This window comes from Melanerpes formicivorus, unplaced genomic scaffold, assembly GCF_026170545.1.
Source record: "Melanerpes formicivorus ecotype bairdi unplaced genomic scaffold, bMelFor1.0.p_v2 SCAF_16, whole genome shotgun sequence".
Lineage (NCBI taxonomy): Eukaryota > Metazoa > Chordata > Aves > Piciformes > Picidae > Melanerpes > Melanerpes formicivorus.
In genome coordinates this window covers 12,195,262-12,217,121 of record NW_027142368.1, presented here as the reverse complement: position 1 = coordinate 12,217,121, position 21,860 = coordinate 12,195,262, and the positions used below count along the sequence as shown (strand labels likewise).

Below are 21,860 nucleotides of genomic sequence, written 5' to 3'. Positions count from 1 at the left end.
TTATCTGCAGACCCAGGCAGTGCTGGGGCCTCTCACTCCATCCCATGGCCTCTTATCTCTTGTCCCATGTCACCTCATGAGAAGGGGGGAGGTCTGAAGCGGCTGGTGGCAGCTCCCCAGCTGCTGCTGTGTCCAGCTGCTCTGCCAGGATGTGGTTCCTCAACACAGGCCCTGCTAGCTCCACGGGGGGGCTGCACATCTCTTCCAGCCTCAAGATCCCTTTCCATAGCTTTGTCCTCCCAGCTCAGGGCAAGTTGGTTTCCTCTGCACAGCAGCAGCCTCTTTGCTCATACTGAGCTGGTTGCTCAGCAGCACCCCCAGGTCCTGTGGAAAGAGATGTCTCTAGCCTGGGTGATGATGATCTCCCAGCCTGGGTGAGGATCTCCCAGCCTGTGTGATGATGATCTCCCAGCCTGGGTGAGGATGATCTCCCAGCCTGGGTGAGGATGATCTCCCAGCCTGGGTGATGAGGATCTCCCAGCCTGTGTGATGATCTCCCAGCCCGTGTGATGATCTCCCTGCCTGTGTGATGAGGATCTCCCAGCCTGGGTGATGAGGATCTCCCAGCCTGTGTGATGATGATCTCCCAGCCTGTGTGATGATGATCTCCCAGCCTGGGTGATGATGATCTCCCAGCCTGGGTGAGGATGATCTCCCAGCCTGTGTGATGATGATCTCCCAGCCTGTGTGATGATGATCTCCCAGCCTGGGTGAGGATGATCTCCCAGCCCGTGTGTGATGATGATCTCCCAGCCTGGGTGATGATGATCTCCCAGCCCGTGTGAGGATCTCCCAGCCCGTGTGAGGATCTGCCAGCCTGGGTGATGATGATCTCCCACCCTGTGTGATGAGGATCTCCCAGCCTGGGTGATGATCTCCCAGCCCGTGTGAGGCTCTCCCAGCCCGTGTGAGGCTCTCCCAGCCCGTGTGAGGCTCTCCCAGCCCGTGTGAGGCTCTCCCAGCCCGTGTGGCACTGCTGGGTTACCTTTCCCAGGTCAAGGCCAGGTGCAGCTTCACCAGCCCACCTTTACAGCCTATCCAGCTCTACCTGCAGGGGGACTCTTCCTTCTGAGGTTGCCAATGTGGTGTCGGCAACAAACTTCACCAGCGCACGATCCCCTTATGCGTATCGCTCACAAAGACCCCAGACAGCGCAGCCCCCCCCGCGCCGGCCCGGGCCTGGCTGCGGCCGCTGCCCCGCCGGCCGCTGTGTGCGTATGGAGGGACGCTACGGCCAGGGCCCCTCGGCCGCATTCCCAGCGCCGCCCAGGGCGGGCTGCTGTCTCCCCGTCCCGCTTCACTTCTCCGCTGCCGGAGTCCGTCCTGGTCGCGGTGCCGGTGCCGGACGCAGTGCCGCGGCGCGGCCTAGGCCTCAGGGCCTGACACAGGCCTGCGTCCGGTCCCCGTAGCAACCAGGAGGGAGCCTCTGCGCAAGGAACGCTGGGAGCTGTGGTTCAGGCCGGGGGCGTCGCAGCGCTTACTGAAAGACCTCTGCGCAAAGGCCTTCGGGAGCTGCAGTCTTCGCCTACCCCTGTGCCAGTGCAGCCGCGCAAAGGATGCCGGGAGCAGTAGTCCTTCCCCGCCTCATGCACGCCGCCGCCAGCTGCACAAGATGGCGGAGGAGCTGCGTGCTGCCCTCCCCGGGTCCCTCCCTTGGTAGCTCCACGCTTGTCCCCGTAGCCCACGGAACCACCTCCCGAGCAGGACCACGACAGGCGCCACCATTTCCACTCTTTATTCTCCGTGCCGGCGCGGTGCGGGGTGGCAGCGGGGCCCTGTGCGGGGCTGTGATTGTGGGCGGGGGGGGATGAGGCAGGGCCCGAAGTGCAGGCAGCGTGGGGTCGGGGAGCCGGCCGAGGCTCTGACCCTTTCCCCCATGGTGCTGGGGGGGTGGGAGGGGGCTCTGCTCCTTCCCCCCCCACCGCGTTAAGGGGAGGGGGGGTCAGAGCTGGGGCCGGGGCCACCATCCAGGCTGGCCTGGCGCACCACCCGGCGGGGCCGGGACGAGGGTCGTGCCCTCGGAGAAGGGTCAGGACTGTCCGGTCCCTCCGAAGCCAGGAACACCTGCGGGAGGGGTCGCAGGGGAGTCAGCCAGAAGTCCGACACCCCCGCCCCCTCCCCCCAGGCTTGCCCCAGCCCCCAGCTCTCACCTCCCCGGCCAGGGGGTCCCCGGGCAGCTCGGGGGGCTCAGGGGTCTCCATCTGGCTGATGCTCCGCATGACGGCACACAGGGAGATGCGGGGACGGCGGGAGGTCCCCAGCAGCCCCGGCCCGCTGCCCTCCTCAGGGGACACTGGGGATGGGGACAAGCTACCCTCGTTCCCCAGGGGGGCATCAGGTTCCTCCTCGGGCTGGGGCACCGGCTCTGCCGGCACCGCTGCCTTGGGCTCCCACAGGCTGCTGTGTCGGCTGCCACACAGCTGCCAGTCAGTGGCTGGCCCCACGGGCTCCACCGATGGCACCCCTGCTCACCAGGGTGTGGCCACAGAAGCCCCACCCATCCCATCCATCAGGGTGTGGCCACAGAAGCCCCACCCATCCCATCCATCAGGCTGTGGACACAGAGGCTCCACCCATCCCATCCATCAGGGTGTGGCCACAGAGGCTCCACCCATCCCATCCATCAGGGTGTGGCCACAGAGGCTCCACCCACCCCATCCATCAGGGTGTGGACACAGAAGCCCCACCCATCCCATCCATCAGGGTGTGGGCACAGAAGCTCCACCCATCCCATCCATCAGGGTGTGGCCACAGAAGCTTCACCCATCCCATCCATCAGGGTGTGGCCACAGAGGCTCCACCCACCCCATCCATCAGGGTGTGGCCACAGAGGCTCCACCCATCCCATCCATCAGGGTGTGGCCACAGAAGCTCCACCCACCCCATCCATCAGGGTGTGGCCACAGAGGCTCCACCCATCCCATCCATCAGGGTGTGGCCATAGAAGCTCCACCCATCCCATCCATCAGGGTGTGGCCACAGAGGCTCCACCCATCCCATCCATCAGGGTGTGGCCACAGAAGCCCCACCCATCCCATCCATCAGGGTGTGGCCACAGAGGCTCCACCCATCCCATCCATCAGGGTGTGGCCACAGAAGCCCCACCCATCCCATCCATCAGGGTGTGGCCACAGAAGCTCCACCCACCACCACACCCAAGGGTTGTGACCACGGCAGGTGCCGCTCACGCTGCCCCAGAGGTCCCTGTGCCAGCAGCCGCTGCCCTCCCCCGGGGGGCGTGGGCACCGCCTGCCGCACCCACCTGGCGTGCAGGATGCCCTGGTAGAAGTCGAGCTGGCGCATGAAGCCGGGGTTGGGCAGCACGCCGGGACGGCAGTGCCGGACGTGGCGCAGCGCCCGCTCCAGGGACCACCCGAACTCCTTCATGGCGTAGGCCAGCACCGTGGCGGCCGAGCGGCTCAGCCCCATCCGGCAGTGCACCAGCGCCCGGCCCCCGGCGGCCCTGCGGCAGCCGCCGGCGCTGGCACCGAGCGCTGCGGAGCCCAGAGTGGCCCCAGCCGCCTTGGTGTCCCCCGGCTCTCAGCATTCCTCATGTCCCCCAGTGTCCCCAAGGACCTCCTGCCCCAGGGCTCCCCATGTCCCAGGAGCTCCCCAGGACACACTGACTGCTTGTGTCCCCATGGATCACTGTACCCCAGGTATCCTCTCCCCGTGTCCCCAAGGAGCCCATGCCCCAGGGCTCCCAGTGCTCCCCATGTCCCCATGGACTCCATGCCCCAGGGCTCCCAGTGCTCCCCATGTCCCCATGGACTCCATGCCCCAGGGCTCCCAGTGTCCCCAGTGCTCCCCATGTCCCCATGGACTCCATGCCCCAGGGCTCCCAGTGTCCCCAGTGCTCCTCATGTCCCCATGGACCCCATGCCCCAGGGCTCCCAGTGTCCCCAGTGCTCCCCATGTCCCCATGGACTCCATGCCCCAGGGCTCCCAGTGTCCCCAGTGCTCCCCATGTCCCCAAGGAACCCATGCCCCAGGGCTCCCAGTGCTCCCCATGTCCCCATGGACTCCATGCCCCAGGGCTCCCAGTGTCCCCAGTGCCCCCTGTGTCCCCAAGGAACCCATGCCCCAGGGCTCCCAGTGTCCCCAGTGCTCCTCATGTCCCCATGGACCCCATGCCCCAGGGCTCCCAGTGTCCCCAGTGCTCCCCATGTCCCCAGGGAATCCATGCCCCAGGGCTCCCAGTGTCCCCAGTGCTCCCCATGTCCCCAAGGAACCCGTGCCCCAGGGCTCCCAGTGTGCCCAGTGCTCCCCATGTCCCCATGGACTCCATGCCCCAGGGCTCCCAGTGCTCCCCATGTCCCCAAGGAACCCATGCCCCGGGGCTCCCTGGCCTCCAGCCCCCCCGAGTGCCCCAGTGCTCCCCAGCTCCCAGCATCCCCAGTGCCTCAATGCCCACCAGCACCTCCATCATTAAGACACCTTCCCGTGCCCCTCCACTCCTGTCCTCACCCACTCCAGCCTGCTGCTGGCCCCAAGTTCTGCCCCTGTGTGCCCCCCCGGCCCGTGCCCACTGACCGGACGCGGGAGAGGAAGAGGAAGGTGTCGTTCCAGTGGGGCAGGAGCTGTGCCGCCTCCTCGTCGTACACCCTCACGTTCATGTAGGTGAACAGCGCAGGGAAGAAGTTGTCGATCTCCCGTGCCACGTTCAGGATGTGGGTCACCCTGTGGTGCCACAGGCAGTGGGCACGGGGGGCATGCAGGCTTGGGGTGGGGGTGGGGGTCTGCCCGTGGTATGTGGAGTGCCCCCACGGCCACTCCACCTCAGTGACAGGGCCCTGCTCCAGCCGCCTTGCCACGGGTGCCAGGATGATCCCTGTGCCCACCCTGCTGGATCTCATGCCCGCTGCAGTGTGTGTCCCATGACAACCCTGTGGCCATCCCATCATACCCACCCTGCTGGGGCACCTCACACTCTCTCCACCAGGATCCCTCCAGATGTCTTCATTGCCCACTCCACTGTGACACCACAGCGTGCCCATCCCACTCCACTGTGCCAACCCAGATGACCCTATGCAACCTCAGCATGCCACCCTGAACCCCTTCACCATGCCACCCCCTGTAACCCCATGCCCACTCCACCATGCCCCCTCAGAAGACCCCATGCTACCTCACGACACTCCAGATGGCCCCATGCTACCCCAGATGACCCCAGCCCCAGGCCACCACCCCAGCCCCCCCCAGGTGACCCTATGCCAGCCCCGATGCCAGCTCACACTCACCGGTTCTGCTGCAGCTCCTCCAGGTTGGCCGCGTTCCACTCGGAGCCCTGCGCGGTGACACCGGTGAGGGGCGTGGACCTCCCCGCCCGCCCCGCCCGCCCCACCCATCCCACTGCCCACCAGGTAGAGGTGAGGGAAGACCCGGGATGGCCTGTCCATCTGTGCCAGCACCAGCAGCATCTCGTTGTCAATGAAGTCCTTGTGCTGTGCCAGGCTGTGCCCTGTGCGCCGCTCCAGCTCCTCCCGCACCTGGGCACAGCCAAGGGCTGAGGCTCAGCCCTGTCCCTGCCTATCCCTGCCCACGAGCCAGGTCCCTGTCCCGACAGGAGCCCCTGGCCTGCTGGCACCCACCTCCTTGGAGGTAACACTCTCCAGGTCAGCGCTGGCCATCACCTCCCGCAGCAGTGCCCGCACCGCCTGCTCCGACAGCTCCGGTGCTGCTGGCCTGGCACCCGTGCCACCGCGTCACCTGCCCCGCCCAGGACACACCCTGCCCAGACCCTGCCTCCTCCACTCCCAAGCCCCTCCCTTCAATGCAAGCTCCACCTCCCCATGAGCCTTCTGCTCTGGAAGTCCCACCCATTCCCATTAAGCCTTTTCCAGTTCCAGCAAGCCCCTCCCACTCCCACTAAGCCCCTCCCACTCCCACTGGGTTCCTCTCAGTTCCTTTAACCCCACCCACTTCCAGTAGCCCCTCCCAGTTCTTTTAACCCCTCCCACATCCATTAACTCCATCCCAGTTCCTTTAGCCCCACCCATCCCCATTAACCCCACCCATTTCCAGCAGCCCCTCCCATGCATTCCCCTGAAGCCCAGCCCAGTTCCCTCAGCCCCATCTCTTCCCTTTAGCCCCACCCAGCCGGCAGTGGTTTCTGATTGGCCGTGGGTGGGGCGGGGCGGGGCGTACCGGCAGGGCGTGGGCGAGGCAGGGCGCACGGACTCCAGGTCGGCCATGGCCAGCCACTCGTTGAGGCAGCTCTGCTCCGACGCCACCGCCGCCGCGTACCCGCGTGCCCAGGCCAGCGCCGGGCCGCCGGGGATGTGCCCGCCGCGGGAGGCGGCCTCGCAGGCACGGTGCAGCTCCTGCAGCACGGCCCTGGCGCACCGCACATGGCACCGGCGTGCTGGCACCGCCTCGGCACCACACCCGGCATCACCCAGCACCACTGTGGCATCACCCTGGCACCACACCCAGCACCACCGCGGCAGAACCGTGGCATCACGCCCAGCATCGCTGGGGCACCACCCCTGGCACTGCACCCAGCACTGCCATAGCACTGCATCCAGCATCACCATGGCACCACCCCAGTACCACCATGGCACTACACCCAGCATCACCATAGCACCATACTCAGCATCACCATGGCACCACCCTAGTACCACCATGGCACCTACACCCAGCATCACCATAGCACCATACTCAGCATCATCATGGCACCACGCTGGTACCACCGTGGCACCCACACCCAGCATCACCATAGCACCATACTCAGCATCATCATGGCACCATGACGGTACCACCGTGGCACCCACACCCAGCATCACCATAGCACCATACTCAGCATCATCATGGCACCACCCTGATACCACCCTGGAACCAAACCCAGCATCATGGCACCCAGCAGTGGCACCATGGTATCACACCTAGCACTGCCCCAGAATCATGCTGGCACCACAACCAACACCACCCTGGCACCACACTCAGAACCACCCTGGAAGCACCGTGGTACCAACCCAGCACCACCTTGGCATTGGCATGTGTCTCCTCTCTGTCACCACGGCCAAGGCACCCCACTGGGGCAGTGCCCATGATGCTATCCACATCCTCAATGCCCATGACAGTGCCCACATGCTGTACCCAGGGTGGTGCTCATGTCCCCCATGCTTATGATGGTACCCACATCCTCTGTGCCCACAGCAATGCCCACATCCCTTGTGCTCACAGTGGTGCCCACATTCCCCAAGCCCGTGGTGGTGCCCAAGTCCCCTGTGTCCACAGTGGTGCCCACATCCCCCATGACCATGGCAGTGCCCACATCTCTCATAAGTGTGGTCGTGCCCATGTCTCCCATGCCCACGGTGGTGCCCACATTCCCCAAGCCCGTGGTGATGCCCAAGTCCCCTGTGTCCACAGTGGTGCCCACATCCCCCATGACCATGGCAGTGCCCACATCTCCCATAACCGTGGTGGTACCCACATCTCCCATGCCCACATTCCCCAAGCCCACAGTGGTGCCCACACCCCCATACCCACATTGGTGCCCACATTCCCCATGCCCACAGGGCCTTGCTCACCACATGGTCTGCACAGAGATGGGTTTGAAGATGCGAGTCTCTCCCCCTGATGTCACGCTGAACCCCCTGGGCACCACGGGGAGACATGAGGGTGAGGGTGGGCACCAGCCCCACCCAATGTGCTCAGCCCCCACCCTCCTGAGCCCCTGCCCCCCTTACCCATCTCCATCGAGGAAGACCTGGGTGTCGCTCCAGAGGGGCAGCACCATGCCCAGAGTGCAGTGGGTGGCCCTGGGGCGGGCAGATGTCAGGGGGGTGTGGCCGCCCCACCCTGGCACCCCTGCCCCACCCCGCTCACCCCTCGTGGGCCATGTCCATGCCCAGCAGCACCGTCTGCCCCTCAGCCCCCTCCTCCTCCGGCGTCACCACCAGCAGGTACCGCACCCGCTGCGGCCGCGCTGACTCCAGCCGCACCGCCTGGGCACAGGAGACCCTGCTGAGCTTTGCCCCCAGGGCCCCTGAGTGCCACCCAGTGCCCACAGAGCAGCAGCAAACACATCACAGGACAGGCTGGGCCCTATCCATCCCCATCTCATCTGGTCCCCATTCATACCCCACTTCCCATTCCCATATGCTTCATGTCCCCATCTCTATCCCCATTCCCATCCTGTTCCCATCCTCATCCCATCCCCACCCTGTCCCCATCCATATCCAATTGCCATCTCCATCCTGTCCTCATTACCTTCCCATTCCATCTCTTTCATCATCCTCATCTTATCTCCATCCCATCCCTGTCCCCATCCCATCCCTGTCCCCATCCATATCCAATTGCCATCTCCATCCTGTTCTCATTACCTTCCTATTCCATCTCTTTCACCATCCTCATCTTATCTCCATCCCATCCCTGTCCCCATCCCATCCCTGTCCCCATCCCCATCCCTGTCCCCATCCCATCCCTGTCCCCATCCCTGTGCCCATGTCCCACCAGCCGGATGGCATCCTGTGGCCGCAGTAGCTGCATCATGAGGTGCAGATGTTGCTCCTGCCGCCCCGGGGCCTGGCCAGGGGTTTCCTCTGGGGGGGACTCATCCTCCAGCCCCTCCTCGGCAGGCAGCAGCAGGGCAGCACCCTTCACCATGACAAAGCTTTGCCTGGGGTGGGGGGGTACACATAAAATGTCCTGAGTGTGTGTGTGTGGGGTCCAGGCTGGGATACCCCTAGAGTGTCCCCCCAAAAGGGGAAGCTGGGGGAGAGGAGGGAGCTAGAGGGCAGTGGAGGGAGGCAATGCTCCTCAGAGGGTTCTCTTGTGTGTGTCCCCACCCCCCGGTGGTGTCAGAGCCCCCCTCTCACCGCCGCTGCAGCTGCCTGCGTCGGGGGACATCCTCCTCCTGCAAAATATTGCGGGGGGAACACATGGACCATGCCCGGGGGGGTGGCCACAAGCATCCCGCTCGGACACCCCCCCTGAAAATACACTCCCCGCCTCCCATCCCCAGTATGGAGCACTGGCAGGGCGCCAGGGGATGGCGGAGGAGCACTGGAGGAGCTGGCTCCTGCTGGGGAATGGGGGTTCCACTTGGGGAGGGAAGTTCCCAGTCGGGGAGGTTGGACCCCTGAGGATCAACCCTGGGATGCCAAGTGTGTGTGTGGGGGTCATATCCCTGTGCCGCCCCCCTCCCCTCCCAGGGGAATGGATGGCGGGGGTGGTCCTGGGCTGCGCACCTAGGTAAGGCTCAGTGGTTACTGGAGCTGCGGCGGGGGGGGGGAGGTTGCACTGGGAGCCACTGGGCCAGCAGAGGGACTGGGAGCCCTGGGAACAGTGGGAACAACCGGAGACACGGGGAGCAACAGGAGACACCCTCCCATCCCCCTTAAACTCCGAGACACCCCCCCACCGGGAGCGACCAGAACCCCAACACCAGGCACTGGCACCAACTGGGCTCCCAGAAAGCCTCCGCTGGGAGCCGCGGGAGCAGCCGGGGCCCCCCCCGTAACCCCCCCAGCCGCGCACACCGCCCCCGGTGGCTGCCGGGACTGGCCGCGCTCCCCGCTGCTCCCCGTTCCGGTAGCACTCGCCGGTGCCAGTCCCGGTGCAGTCTCGGTGCCGGTCCCACACTTACCGGTGCGCCCCCCGCCGCCCTCCGCACGGTGACCAGCGCCATGCCCCCGCCGCACCAGGAAGCGCCGCCGCCGTTTGCCCCGCCCGAACGGGAATGGGAACGGGAACGCGAACGGGCACGGGCACGGGCATGGCCCGACCTGCTGCGGGACTTGGTGTCGTGTCCCGTGTGTCCCCCCAGTCCCACAGCCCCGGTCGCACCAGATCGGGAGCCACCCCGGGAGTAAGACATCCCCGGGATCCACAGTGCTTGGGACCCCCCCGGCACTTAGCCGGGACCCTCATCCCTGTTGTCCCGGGGCGCCCCAGGATTTTACCCCAGGACCCGCCAGGATCCCACCCCCTGCACCTGAGAGTCCCCCTCCAGGTGGGACTCTCCCCTCCACCCCGAAGGTCCCCACCACCCGAGACCCCTCCAGGTCACCTGCAGGTAAGATCCCTCCCGAAGCTCCCCACCTGGAATCCCCCCAAGGTCCCCCAGTAGATGGGACCCCCCATAACTTACTCTCCAGTAGCTGGGACGCCCCCCACTGCCAGGCAGATCCCAGCCTGGGCCCCACCATGTCCTCAGCAGATGGGCTCACCGCAGCCCCTGCGACACTCCCCAGCTCCTCTGCAAGTGGGAGCCCCCCGCTCCATGAGGATAAGCAGCAGGTGGCACCCCACTGAGGGTCCCTAGCAGGTGGAATTGCCCCTCCTAGGTCTCCAGCACGCTGCCCCCCCCACCATGGGTGCCAGCCAACCTTGCCCCCTGCCTCAGCTGTGTGCCCAGGACCCCCTATCCCACCATTGCCCTGGGACCCCCCCCCATCCCAGGCCCCTTGCTACCCCATGGCTCAGCAGGAACCTGCCCCACGCCCCTGGAGCCCCTCACCCTAGCATTTGGGTCCCTCGGCTGTGCCCATTGGGTGCCAGCCTCCCCCCACCAGAGCTCATCCTCGAGAGGGGGCATAGATCCCATGCCAGCACAGCTCCCCCAGGTGCCCTGGGACAGCACCCCCACTCCAAGCCCCTTGTCACCTCATTGTCCCCAGCCAAGCACCCTCTCCCTGGGCAGGGAGGAGGGGTCCCCAAGAATAAATTAGGCCCCCCCCCCCCAGGCACAGTGGGCACACAGCCATGTGTCTATATATATATATATATATATGTATATGTTATGTACATACATTTGGGGACACCCTGCCGACATTTGGGGACCCACCCCCCGGACCCCCACACTGTGGGAGAAGGCCTGGGTGGGTCCCTGCCCAGCCCCACACTGGGGTGTCTTTGGAGGACCCCCACCCCGGGTCCCTCCTGTCCTTTGTGGGATCAACACTGAAGGAAAATGAGGGGCCCTGGAGTGGGGGTCTTGGGAATAGGGGTGCCCCTGGGCGGGGGGGGAAAGTGCCACACAGCCCCCCCATGTGAAGGTCCTTGGACTGAGATTGGAGCCTGGTGAGGGAAGATCCCTCGATTGGGGGAGTCCCTGGGAGAGAAGGATCCCTGGATCAATGCCCCCAGCAACATCAGGGGGGGACCTGGCACGGGGGTGACACTCTGGCACCCGCTGGTCCCCAGGCGTGACTGTGCCCAAGGTGGGGTGTCCTTGGGGTGCCCACATTGGGCTGTCACCAGGGAAAGGTCATGCCAGGCGGTCCCTGGATAGGGTGGGGGGGTCCTTGGCCCCATGTGGGGAGTCCCCCTGTGGGATGTCCCTGTCCCCTCGTGGGGTGTCCCTGCGTGAGACATCCTTGTCCTCAGGTGGAGTGTCCCCGGGTGGGACACGCCTGTCCCGACAGGGAGTGTCCTCACACAACACATTCATTCCCCTCCTCCTGTGGGGTGTCCCCACCTGAGCTGTCCTCGTTTTGCTTGGGGGTGTCCCTCCCCACGTGGGATGTCCCCATCTCCATGTGAGGGGTCCCCCACCCCGGATGCCCCTGTTCTCACGTGGAGTGTCTTCACCCGGGACACCCTTGCCCCGGTGTGGAGTGTCCCCACGCGAGATTTCTCCACCACTACACGAGGTGTCCCCCACGCGGGACAGCCCTGTCCTCGTGTGGACTGTGGCCACGCGGGACGTCCCCACACAGGACATCCCTGTCCCTGCGCGTCCCCGCCGCTACTTCTCGGTGAGGGAGAGCCGCAGGATGCGCTGCAGCTCCTCATCCTCCTCCCTGCGGCGCCGCTCCCGCTCCTCCTGCTCCCGCTCCGACAGCGCCATGGCCAAGCGCAGCTGCTCCGCGAAGCTGCCGTAGCCCGCGGGTGCTGGGGGGGTGCCTGTGCCCGTGCCAGAGCCCGTGCCAGTGTCAGTGCCGCCACCACCACCTGCCCCAGGGGGGGGGCCCAGCCTCGGTGGGGTCAGCACTGGGGCCGGCCTGCAGCAGCATGCTCTCCTGCAGGGCCCTGTGGGGCACATCCCCCCTTTTAGACAAGCCCCCCCTTTTAGACAGACCCCAGACCCCTCCTTTTAGCAACCCTCCAGACCCCCCCTTTTAGACAGACCCCAGACCCCTCCTTTTAGCCACCCTCCAGACCCCCCCTTTTAGACAGACCCCAGACCCCTCCTTTTAGCCACCCTCCAGACCCCCCCTTTTAGACAGACCCCAGACCCCTCCTTTTAGCAACCCTCCAGACCCCCCCTTTTAGACAGACCCCAGACTCCTCCTTTTAGCCACCCTCCAGACCCCCCCCTTTTAGACACACCCCAGACTCCTCCTTTTAGCCACCCCCCAGGCCCCTCCCCTTTTAAACACACCCAGCCCCCCCTTTTTGCCCAACCTCAGACACCCCCCCTTTAACCACACCCTGAACCCCTCCCTTTTAACCACACCCCAGACCCCTCCCCGTTTAGCCATATCCAGGGCCTCCCCTTTTTGAACCACCTCAGACCCCCCCCCCCCCCGCCCCCTTTTTACCACACCCCAGACCCCTCCCCTTTAGGCCTCCCTCATTGGCCAACTGCCAGCCGGGTGGGCGGAACCTCACCGCTCCAGCTGCTCCTCATAGGGCGGCGGCTCCACGCCCGGGCGGGTGTTGGTCAGAGCCTCCCAAATGGTCACCTGCGGGGAGGGGCGGGGCTGAGGGGTGGGGTTTGTGCCCTTAGGGGCGTGGCTAAGGCACAGGAAGGCGCAGCCCGGCCAACCAGGGGGAGGGAGTGGCCGTACCTGGTCGGTCTCGGTGCCGGCGTCCAGGAGGCTCTGCTGGATGGCGAACTGCAGGAGGTCATCGTCCTCGTCCCGCAGCGGCTCGCTGCGCCCCGCCCCCAGCACCGTGTACCCGGCTGGCACCTCGAACACCCCTGCCTCCACCTCGCACGGGAACGGCCAGCCTGCCGCCCCGCCCGGGCACGGGGCACCCTCAGCATCGCGTGGCACCCCATGGTGTCCCCATAGCATCCCCATGGCACCCCCATTGTATCCCCACGGGATCCCTGTGGCACCCCCATGGCATCCCCATAGTATCCTCATGGCATCTCATGGTGTCCCAAGGCACCCCATGGCATCCCCAGAGTGTCCCCATGGCACCCCATGATATTCCATAGTACCCCATGGCACCCCACAGTACCCTGCAGCCATTGCACACTGCGGCATCCCACAGCACCCTGTGCCCACAGGCACCCTACAGCACCCTGTGGCACCCTACAGCACCCTGTGGCACCCCACAGCACCTCACAGCACCCTGCACCCACAGCACCCCACATCCATGTGTGCCCTGTGCTCCTGAGCGCCCCACAGCACCCTACATCCCCATCCCACGGCCAGGCCACCCCGTGCCCACAGAGAACCCACAGGCCCTGCCACCCCCCAGCCCTGGCACCTCCACAGCACCTCCAGCGCCCAGTGACCTCCCCACACTTGCCAGCACCCCGCATCCTGAGATGACCACCACCTCCTGGAGAGCCCCAACCACAGGGCACCCCCCAGCAGCCTCACCTCTGGGTCCAGCAGGTTGGGAGCCGGAGGGCCGGGTGCCGGCGGGGTCGGTGCCGGCAGGGTGGGCGCCAGGGAGCTGGGTGGGGGCACAGACCCGCACGGAGCCCAGGGGCTGGTCGCAGCCGCAGAGGTTGCTGAAGGTGATTCGGGCGTTGAGGACGTGGAAGAGAGGGATCTCTGCGGGGGCACAGGGGTCAGCGGTGCCACCCTGGGGCGGGCACCCCGCCCCGCCCCGCCCCGCCCCGCCCTGCCCCGCCCCGCCCTTACCGATCTTGACAGGGAAGCCAGGGGGCAGCTTGAGGGTGATGAAGTCGCGGAGCTTGGCGAAGTGGGCATTGGAGATGGCCATGAGGTCGATGATGGGCGTCACCTGCTCTGCCAGGGACAGGGGGTGCTGCTCGCACAGCCACAGCGTCGCCTTGAACCTGCGCGGGCACCCGCGTGGGCACGGCTGCCCCCACAGCGCCGCCTGCCCTGGCACCCCAGCACTGCCTGCTGGGCCCTGGCACCCCATGCCGTGTCCCACGGGACCGCACTAACACCCCTGTGGGTCCTGTCACCCACTGCCACCTCCCCTGGCACCCCAGCCCTGTCCTACGCGTCCTGGCACCCACTGCCGTGTCCCAAGAGGCCATGTCACCACCTCCATGGGTCCTGCCACCCAGTGCCACATCCCCTCAGACCATGTCACCACCTCCATGGGTCCTGCCACCCAGTGCCACATCCCCTGGGATCATGTCACCACCCCCATGGGTCCTGCCACCCAGTGCCACATCCCCTCAGACCATGTCACCACCCCCATGGGTCCTGCCACCCAGTGCCACATCCCTTGGGACCATGTCACCACCTCCATGGGTCCTGCCACCCAGTGCCACATCCCCTCAGACCATGTCACCACCCCCATGGGTCCTGCCACCCAGTGCCACATCCCCTCAGACCATGTCACCACCTCCATGGGTCCTGCCACCCAGTGCCACATCCCCTCAGACCATGTCACCACCTCCATGGGTCCTGCCACCCAGTGCCACATCCCCTCAGACCATGTCACCACCTCCATGGGTCCTGCCACCCAGTGCCACATCCCCTCAGACCATGTCACCACTCCCAAAGGACCTCACACCCCGGTGCCACCTCTCTGGGACCCCATCACCACCTCTATGGGTCCTGCCACCCCCGGTGCCATTCTTTCCCCCCCATCAGCTGCCTGCCACGCCGGTGCCATAGCCCTGGCCCGGTGCCACCCTGGGGTGGGGACCTCACCTCTGCACCTTGCTGGACATCTCGATGGGGCGCCCGATGTTGCGAGCCTCCAGGTCGAAGTGGGGGTCGAAGTACTCCTCAGGAGTGATGGCAGTGGGGTTGGTGGGGCTGGCAGCCTGCGGCACGGGCACCTGTGGTAACACTGGCACCCTCAGCCCTGTCCCTGGGGTCCCCCAGCAGTGGGGTGGTGCCCCCAAACCCCGGGGGACCCCCTGGCCCGGCCACTCACCCCGTTGTGGGTGCCATGCTGCTGTGCAATGCCCAGGAAGGAGTGGAAGGGAGTCTTGGAGCCTGGATGGGGAGAGGTGGGTGCTGAGGTGGGCATGGGCAGGGTCACCATGGCACCCCATGGCTGCCTGGGGTGACACAGGTTGCACCCTGAATGGTGACACACACCTGATGGGTGACACCCAGCACCCAGAGTGTCCCACTGCTGATGGGTGACACCCCACATGGTGTCCCACTGCTGATGGGTGACACCCAGCACCCAGAGTGTCCCACTGCTGATGGGTGACACCCCACATGGTGCCCCACACCTGCCATGCCACACCCAGCATGGCACCCAACGCCTGCCACAAGCGCCCCCAGGAAAGGGGTGGGCCTTGCACTAGGGGGTGGGGCCTTGCACTAGGGGGTGGGCCTTGCACTAGGGGGTGGGGCCTTGCACTAGGGGGTGGGCCTTGCACTAGGGGGTGGGCCTTGCACCAGGAGGGGCCTCCCTGATTGGCCAGCGGGGCTCTCACCTTTGCAGCGTGACTTGTCCTGGTCAGAGAGGTGCTCGGTCCTGGTCTTGGTGACCAGCTCCACGTTGCTGGCGCTGTAGACCTGCCAGGGGACAGGATCAGCACTGCTGGGCACTGGGGGGGTTCCCTCTGTCCCCCCCTGCCTTGGCTGTGCTCACCTTGGCCTCGTAGCCGCTGACCACCTCCATCTTCTCCGAGCGCCAGCCCCAGATGCCAGACTTGTTCCTGGTGGGGAGGGACGGTGTCAGGCGCCCCTGGGGGCGCTCCTGGATGCTGCTGCTCCTCCTGCACAAGTGGTTCCTGCCCGTCCCAGGGTTCCACCGCGGGAGCCCTGGCGCTGCCCTGCCCTGCTTGGTCCTGTGTCCTCCCCAGCTGGTCACCGTGCCAGAGCCCACCACCGGATTGCAAGGCTCATGGAATCATGGAATGGGTTGGGTCGGAAGGGACCTTCGGGATCATGCAGTCCAGGCCTTAACCCAGCATTGCCAGGGCACCACCAAACCCTGGCCCTCAGCACCACAGCTCCACAGCTCAGAAGCCCCTCCAGGGATGGGGACTCCACCACTGCCCTGGCAGCAACCTGGGACCGGCCTGGACAACCCTCAAGGGCAAGAAATTGTTCCTCATGTCCAACCTAGACCTCCCCTGGGGCAATTTCAGGCTGTCTCTTGTCTTGTCAGACCCAGACCTGGCTCAAGCCTCCTTGCAGGGAGTTGCAGACAGCTAGAAGTCTCCCCTCAGCCTCCTTTTCTACAGGCTCAACACCCCCAGCTCCCTCAGCTGCTCCTCCCCAGCCCTGTTCTCCAGACTCTTCCCCAGCTTTGTTACCCTTCTCTGGCCCTGCTCCAGCTCCTCAATATCCTTCTTGGAGTGAGGAGCCCCAGAATGACCCCAGGATTCCAGCTGTAACCTCACCAGTGCCCAGTCCAGGAGGACAATCCCTGCCCTGCTCCTGCTGGCCACACTCTTGCTGATCCAAGCCAGGAGGCTGGTGGCCTTTCTAGCCACTTTAGCACCCCCTGGCTCATCTCCAGCTGCTGTCACCAACCCCCCAGTCCTTTTCCAGCAGTTTTCAGCCATTCTGCCCCTGGAGGCCTGAGGCCTTGCACGGGGCTGTTGTGACCCAAATGCAAGATCTGGCACTTGGTCTTGTTGGCCTTGTTGAACTTCATACCATTGGCCTCACCTAAGATCAGGATTAACCAGTCCAGATTCCTCTGTAGAACCTCCCTCCCCTCCAGCAGATAACACTGCCACCCAACTGGGTGTCACCTGCAGACTGAATGAGGCTGCCTCAGTGCTTGGACTCCATGAGGGCTTTGCCAAGCAAAACGATTCCATGGTTCTGGATCTCCTCACCACAGTCAGAATACAGAATACCCCAGGTTGGAAAAGCCCTTTGAGATCATTGAGTCCAACCTGTCACCCAACACCATCCAATCAACTAAACCATGGCACTGAGTGCCTCATCCAGGCTGGTTTTAAACACCTCCAGGGATGGGGACTCCACCACCTCCCTGGGCAGCACATCCCAATGGCCAATCTCTCTCTCTGGGAAGAACTTCTTCCTAACATCCAGCCTAAACCTCCCCTGGCACAGCTTGAGACTGTGTCCTCTTGGTCTGGTGCTGGTTGCCTGCCTGGGACAGGAGACCAACCCCCACCTGGCTACAACCCCCACCTGGCTACAACCTCCCTTCAGGGAGTTGGAGAGAGCAAGAAGATCTCCCCTGAGCCTCCTCTTCTCCAGGCTAAGCAACCCCAGCTCCCTCAGCCTCTCCTCACAGGGCTGTGCTCCAGACCCCTCCCCAGCTTTGTTGCCCTTCTCTAGACACACTGCAGCATCTCAACATCTTTCCTGATCTGAGGGGCCCAGAACTGGACACAGGACTCAAGGTGTGGCCTCAGCAGTGCTGAGCACAGGGCACAATGACCTCCCTGCTCCTGCTGGAGGAGTTCAACAGAACTGGCCCCAGGTGCTGAGCCCTGGAGAACAGCACTGGTGAGCAGGCAGCAGCAGCTCAGCCCCCAGCAGCCTGCTGGGGTGGCAGCCCACCTCTCGAAGGCGATGTTCCTGGTGTCCAGGTGTGTGGAGACGATGGGGGAGGTCAGCCGCCCGGCCACGTGCTCCTCCGAGGGCTGCATGGCTGCCAGCAGCAGGTCAGGCTCATGGAGGGCCAGGGCCAGCGTCTCTGTGTAGACCACCTGCTTGTCGTGGTCCACCTCCATCACCACTGCCCCCTCATCTGTGGGTGGGGACATGTGTCAGCACTCCCTGTGCCACCACACCGCCACCCACAGCCGCCCCAGGGCACCCTCTGGCACCCCAACGCCCCCAAGCCTGAGGGTGGCCGCATCTTTGGGAGGATCTGGGCATCTTGTGGGGTCCTGGTGGGGAAATGGAGGGCCTTGCATGGACCTTGTGGCACCCTGATACCCCCTCTGAGTCCAGGGGTCTCCTCATCTCTGGGGACTTCGGGAAGTCTTGGTGGGGAACTGGGGGGTCCCTGCAGAGACCATGTGGCACCCCAACATGCCCAAGGCCAGCGATCATCTCATCTCATCTCATCTCATCTCATCTCATCTCATCTCATCTCATCTCATCTCATCTCATCTCATCTCATCTCATGAGTATCTGTGGACCCTGGGGGGTCCTGGTGGGAAACTGGGGGTCCCTAGTATGTGTGGGGGCTGAGGTGGTCCCCAGTGCTGCTGGAAGGTGGAACTGGGGGGCTCCAAGGGGTTCCCATCTGGGATCTGGTGGTGCTTACGGAGGAGCGCTTCTAGCACATGGGGTCTAGGGCGTCCCCGGGGTCACCGGAGGGTCTCTGGGGTGCCAGGGTGTGCCCTGGGCGCTGGAGCTCACCCTCTCCCTTGAAGATGTAGCTGCGGCGGCCGCGCTGCCAGGTCATGTGCTCGAAGCCCAGCAGGGTGGTGTCCACCCGCAGGCTCTCGCCGCGCTTCCAGACGCGGTACACGTCGCTCGGGCACACCTTGGAGACCAGCGGCACTGCGGGCACCCAGCGGCTGTCAGCAGGGCAGCCCCCGCCCCAGCGCCCCCACCCAGCCCCATGGCACCCTGCTCACCCCAGCTGGTGAACTCCCACTTCATCTCCACGTAGAAGTCGGACGCCTGGAAGAGATGAAGGCAGTCACGGAGCAGCTGATGGGGCTGGAGGAGGTGGGGGGTCCCCGATGGGATGAGTGGGGAGGGCTGGGGGCAGGGCTGGGAGTTTCTGCTGGGGTTACTAGGTGGGGATCAGGGTGAACTGGGAGAGTGGCCTGGCAGGGAAGGTGGACCCTTGGGAAAGAGTGGGGATACAGAAGAGATGATGGTAAAGGAGATGGAGTCATGGAGGAGATGGGAGTCATGGAGGAGATGGGAGTCATGGAGGGCTCATGGAAGGGTTAGGAGTCATGGAGAAGATGAGGATCATGAGGAGATGGGAGTCAGGAGATGGGAGTCATGGAGGAGATGGTGCTTAGGAGGAGATGGGAGTCATCAGGAGATGGGAGTTGTGGAGGGGATGGAGCTCATGGAGGGGATGGGGCTCATGGAGGAGATGGGAGTCATGGAGGGGATGGGAGTCATGGAGGGGATGGAGCTCATGGAGGGGATGGGGAGTCATGGAGGGGATGGAGCTCATGGAGGGGATGGGGCTCATGGAGGGGATGGGGCTCGTGGAGGGGATGGGGAGTCATGGAGGGGATGGAGCTCATGGAGGGGATGGGGCTCGTGGAGGGGATGGGGCTTGTGGAGGGGATGGGAGTCATGGAGGGGATGGGGCTCACGGAGGGGATGGGAGTCATGGAGGGGATGGGGCTCATGGAGGGGATGGAGCTCATGGAGGGGATGGGAGTCATGCAGGGGATGGGGCTCATGCAGGGGATGGCCATCCTAGGAGAACTTGGGTTGTCCAGAGGTTCCCCTGTGCCCTGGTGGGACCCCAGTTGCAGGTGTGAGGGTGGCTGCCCACTCCCCCAGCCCCGCGCCCCGGGGCAGGGCCGTACCCGCCGCAGCTTGCTGAGCAGCTCGGGGATGCCAGCCAGCCGCCGCGTCGCCCGCTGGTAGTCGCGGTACTGCAGCACCAGTTGCACCATCTCGGGGTCCCCGGTGCTCACCGCCTCCTGCAGCACTGGGGTGCAGGACACGCTCGCCGTCACCGATCCCACCTCGGCTGGTGACAGCAGCCTCCCCCCCACCCGCCCAGCATGGCACCCCCGCCCCCTGTGCCCGCCGGTACCCGTCCAGCCGTTGGCATTCTCCCGGCCCACGTTGGCGTTGTGCCGCAGCAGCACCCGCACTGACTCCAGGTGGCCCAGGGACACGGCCAGCTCCAGCGGGGTCCTCCCACGGGGGTCTGTCAGCTCCACGTCGTGCTGTGACAACGGGCACGGCTACCGTCACCAGCCTGGGGTGGCACTGGCACCCTGCACCGCTCTGGTGCCCCTCAGTTTGGCACCTTAGCGATGGGCCCGAGCTTTCTGAGGGCATCTGGCGCCCACCTTGTGCCCCCAGATGGCCTCTACCTCCAGTGCTCCCAGTCCCCTCATCGGCCCTGTCCCAATGCCACCAGTCTGCCCAGTGCTCCCAGCGCCTTTGGTTTCCTGGTCCTCTCTTCTCCCAGTGCCCCGATGCCCGAGACCCCCCAGTCTCCCTCTGCTTCCAGTGCTCCCAGTCTCCCACTTGGCCTCTACCTCCAGTGTTCCCAGAGCCTTAGTCGGCTTGTACCCCTGTCCCAGTACCACCAGTCTGCCCAGTGCTTCCAGTGCCCTCAACTTCCTGGTGCCCTCTCCTCCCAGTGCCCCAGTACCCCAAAGCCCCCAGTCTCCCTCTACCTCCAGTCTCCTAGCCCAGTGCCCACAGTATCACCAGTGCCCACAGTATCACCAGTGCCCCAGTTGCTTCCAGCACCCCGGTGCTACCCTCCTGTAATATCCCAGTCCCCGCCTAGTGCTCCCAGTCTCCAGTGACTTGTCTCCTCTGGTGCTTCCAGCACCTCAAGTGCCCCCAGTCTCCCACCCATTTGTGACTCCAGTCTCCCTCCAGTTCTCCCCATCTTCCTCTAGTGCTCCCAGTCTCCCAGCGTCTCCTGCCTCCCTCAGTGCTTCCAGTGCCACAAGCCCCCTCCCAGCTCTCCCAGTACTCCCAGTTCCCAGTACTTCTAGTCTTCCCTAGTGCTGCCAGTGCTCCCAGTCTCAATCCTCCCCCCGTTTCTCCCAGTCTCCCCCAGTGCTCCCAGCGCCTTCAGTGCTCCCAGTGCCTGTGCTCCCAGCACACCCTAGCACTCCCAGTACCTCCCATTGCTTCCAGTTTCCCCCAGCCCTCCCCAGTTTCCCCCAGCCCTCCCCAGTGCCCCCGGTCCTCCCCAGTGCCCCCGGTCCTCCCCAGTGCCCCCAGCCCTCCCCAATGCCCCCGGTCCTCCCCAGTGCCCCCGGTCCTCCCCAGTGCCCCCAGCCCTCCCCAATGCCCCCGGTCCTCCCCAGTGCTTCCAGCCCTCCCCAGTGCCCCCAGCCTTCCCCAGTGCCCCCGGTCCTCCCCAGTGCCCGCACCGCCCCCACTCCTCCCCAGCGCTTCCAGTCCCCCATCCCCAAGTCCCTCTCATTCCCACCCCATTTCCCAATGGCTCAGCCCCCCCCTCCCCCCCCTTTCCCTCTCCCCTCCCTGCTCGGTGCCGGTCCCCGGTTCCCGCTTCCCAGTTCCCCGTTCCCGGTTCCCGGTCGCCGTTGCCGGTCCCCGGTCGCCGGTGCCGGTCGCACCGTGCCGGAGCGCAGGGCGCTGTCCAGCGCCTGGTGCCGGTTGTGCCAGACGAGCCGGTGCAGCGGGAAGGTGTCTGCGGGCCGAGCCATCCCCACACCATGTCCCCGGGGCCGCAGCGGGCACCGGGCCGGACGGGCCGCAGCTGCCGGGGCCTGCCCGCAATGGCTGCGAGAGGGGGCGGCGGCGGCGGCGGCGTCGTAGCGCGGCGGCGCGGGGCGGGGCCGGCACCGGGCACCGGGGTAGGGGGAAAGGCACCGGCACCGAGCGGGGGGGCACTGGGTACCGGCAGCCGGAACTGGCACCGGCACGGGTTACTGGGCACCGGCAGCCTGAACCGGCACCGGCACCAAGGAGGGACACGGGGTACCGAGGGCTGGGACTGGCACCGGCGCTGGGTACGGCATACCGGCAGCCGGAACTGGCACAGGGCACTGGCAGCCGGAACCGACGCTGAGGAGGGACAGCGGGTACCGGCGGCCGGAACTGGCACCGGCACTGGGTGTTGGAACTGGCACGGGCACTGGGTACCGGCTGCCAGAACTGGCATCGGCAAGGGGGGCACCGGTACTAGGTACCGGCTGCCTGCAG

At 65.4% G+C, this 21,860-nt stretch overlaps 2 protein-coding genes across 2 annotated transcripts; both read right to left on the bottom strand.

Moving 5' to 3' along the window:
• Positions 1-1,665: 1,665 nt before the first annotated feature.
• SSH3 (slingshot protein phosphatase 3) lies at positions 1,666-9,670 on the bottom strand. Its single transcript, XM_068148154.1, has 14 exons — positions 9,593-9,670; positions 8,823-8,860; positions 8,458-8,623; positions 7,831-7,949; positions 7,692-7,763; positions 7,533-7,598; positions 6,145-6,333; positions 5,589-5,682; positions 5,358-5,486; positions 5,238-5,284; positions 4,534-4,680; positions 3,263-3,463; positions 2,151-2,409; positions 1,666-2,064 (listed from the first exon to the last, which is right to left on the bottom strand). Exons 1-14 carry the CDS (start codon positions 9,632-9,634, stop codon positions 1,927-1,929), a joined length of 1,707 nt encoding a protein of 568 aa, XP_068004255.1. The 5' UTR covers positions 9,635-9,670; the 3' UTR covers positions 1,666-1,926.
• A 1,042-nt stretch (positions 9,671-10,712) lies between these two features.
• ANKRD13D (ankyrin repeat domain 13D) lies at positions 10,713-21,455 on the bottom strand. Its single transcript, XM_068148153.1, is given in 16 exon segments — positions 10,713-11,932; positions 11,934-11,979; positions 12,562-12,635; positions 12,741-12,904; positions 13,509-13,685; positions 13,776-13,933; positions 14,769-14,899; positions 14,998-15,059; positions 15,512-15,593; positions 15,670-15,736; positions 17,568-17,757; positions 18,378-18,521; positions 18,599-18,644; positions 19,523-19,647; positions 19,756-19,891; positions 21,272-21,455. Coding segments are annotated over 16 exon segments (1,929 nt in total). The 5' UTR covers positions 21,362-21,455; the 3' UTR covers positions 10,713-11,695.
• Positions 21,456-21,860: the final 405 nt, after the last annotated feature.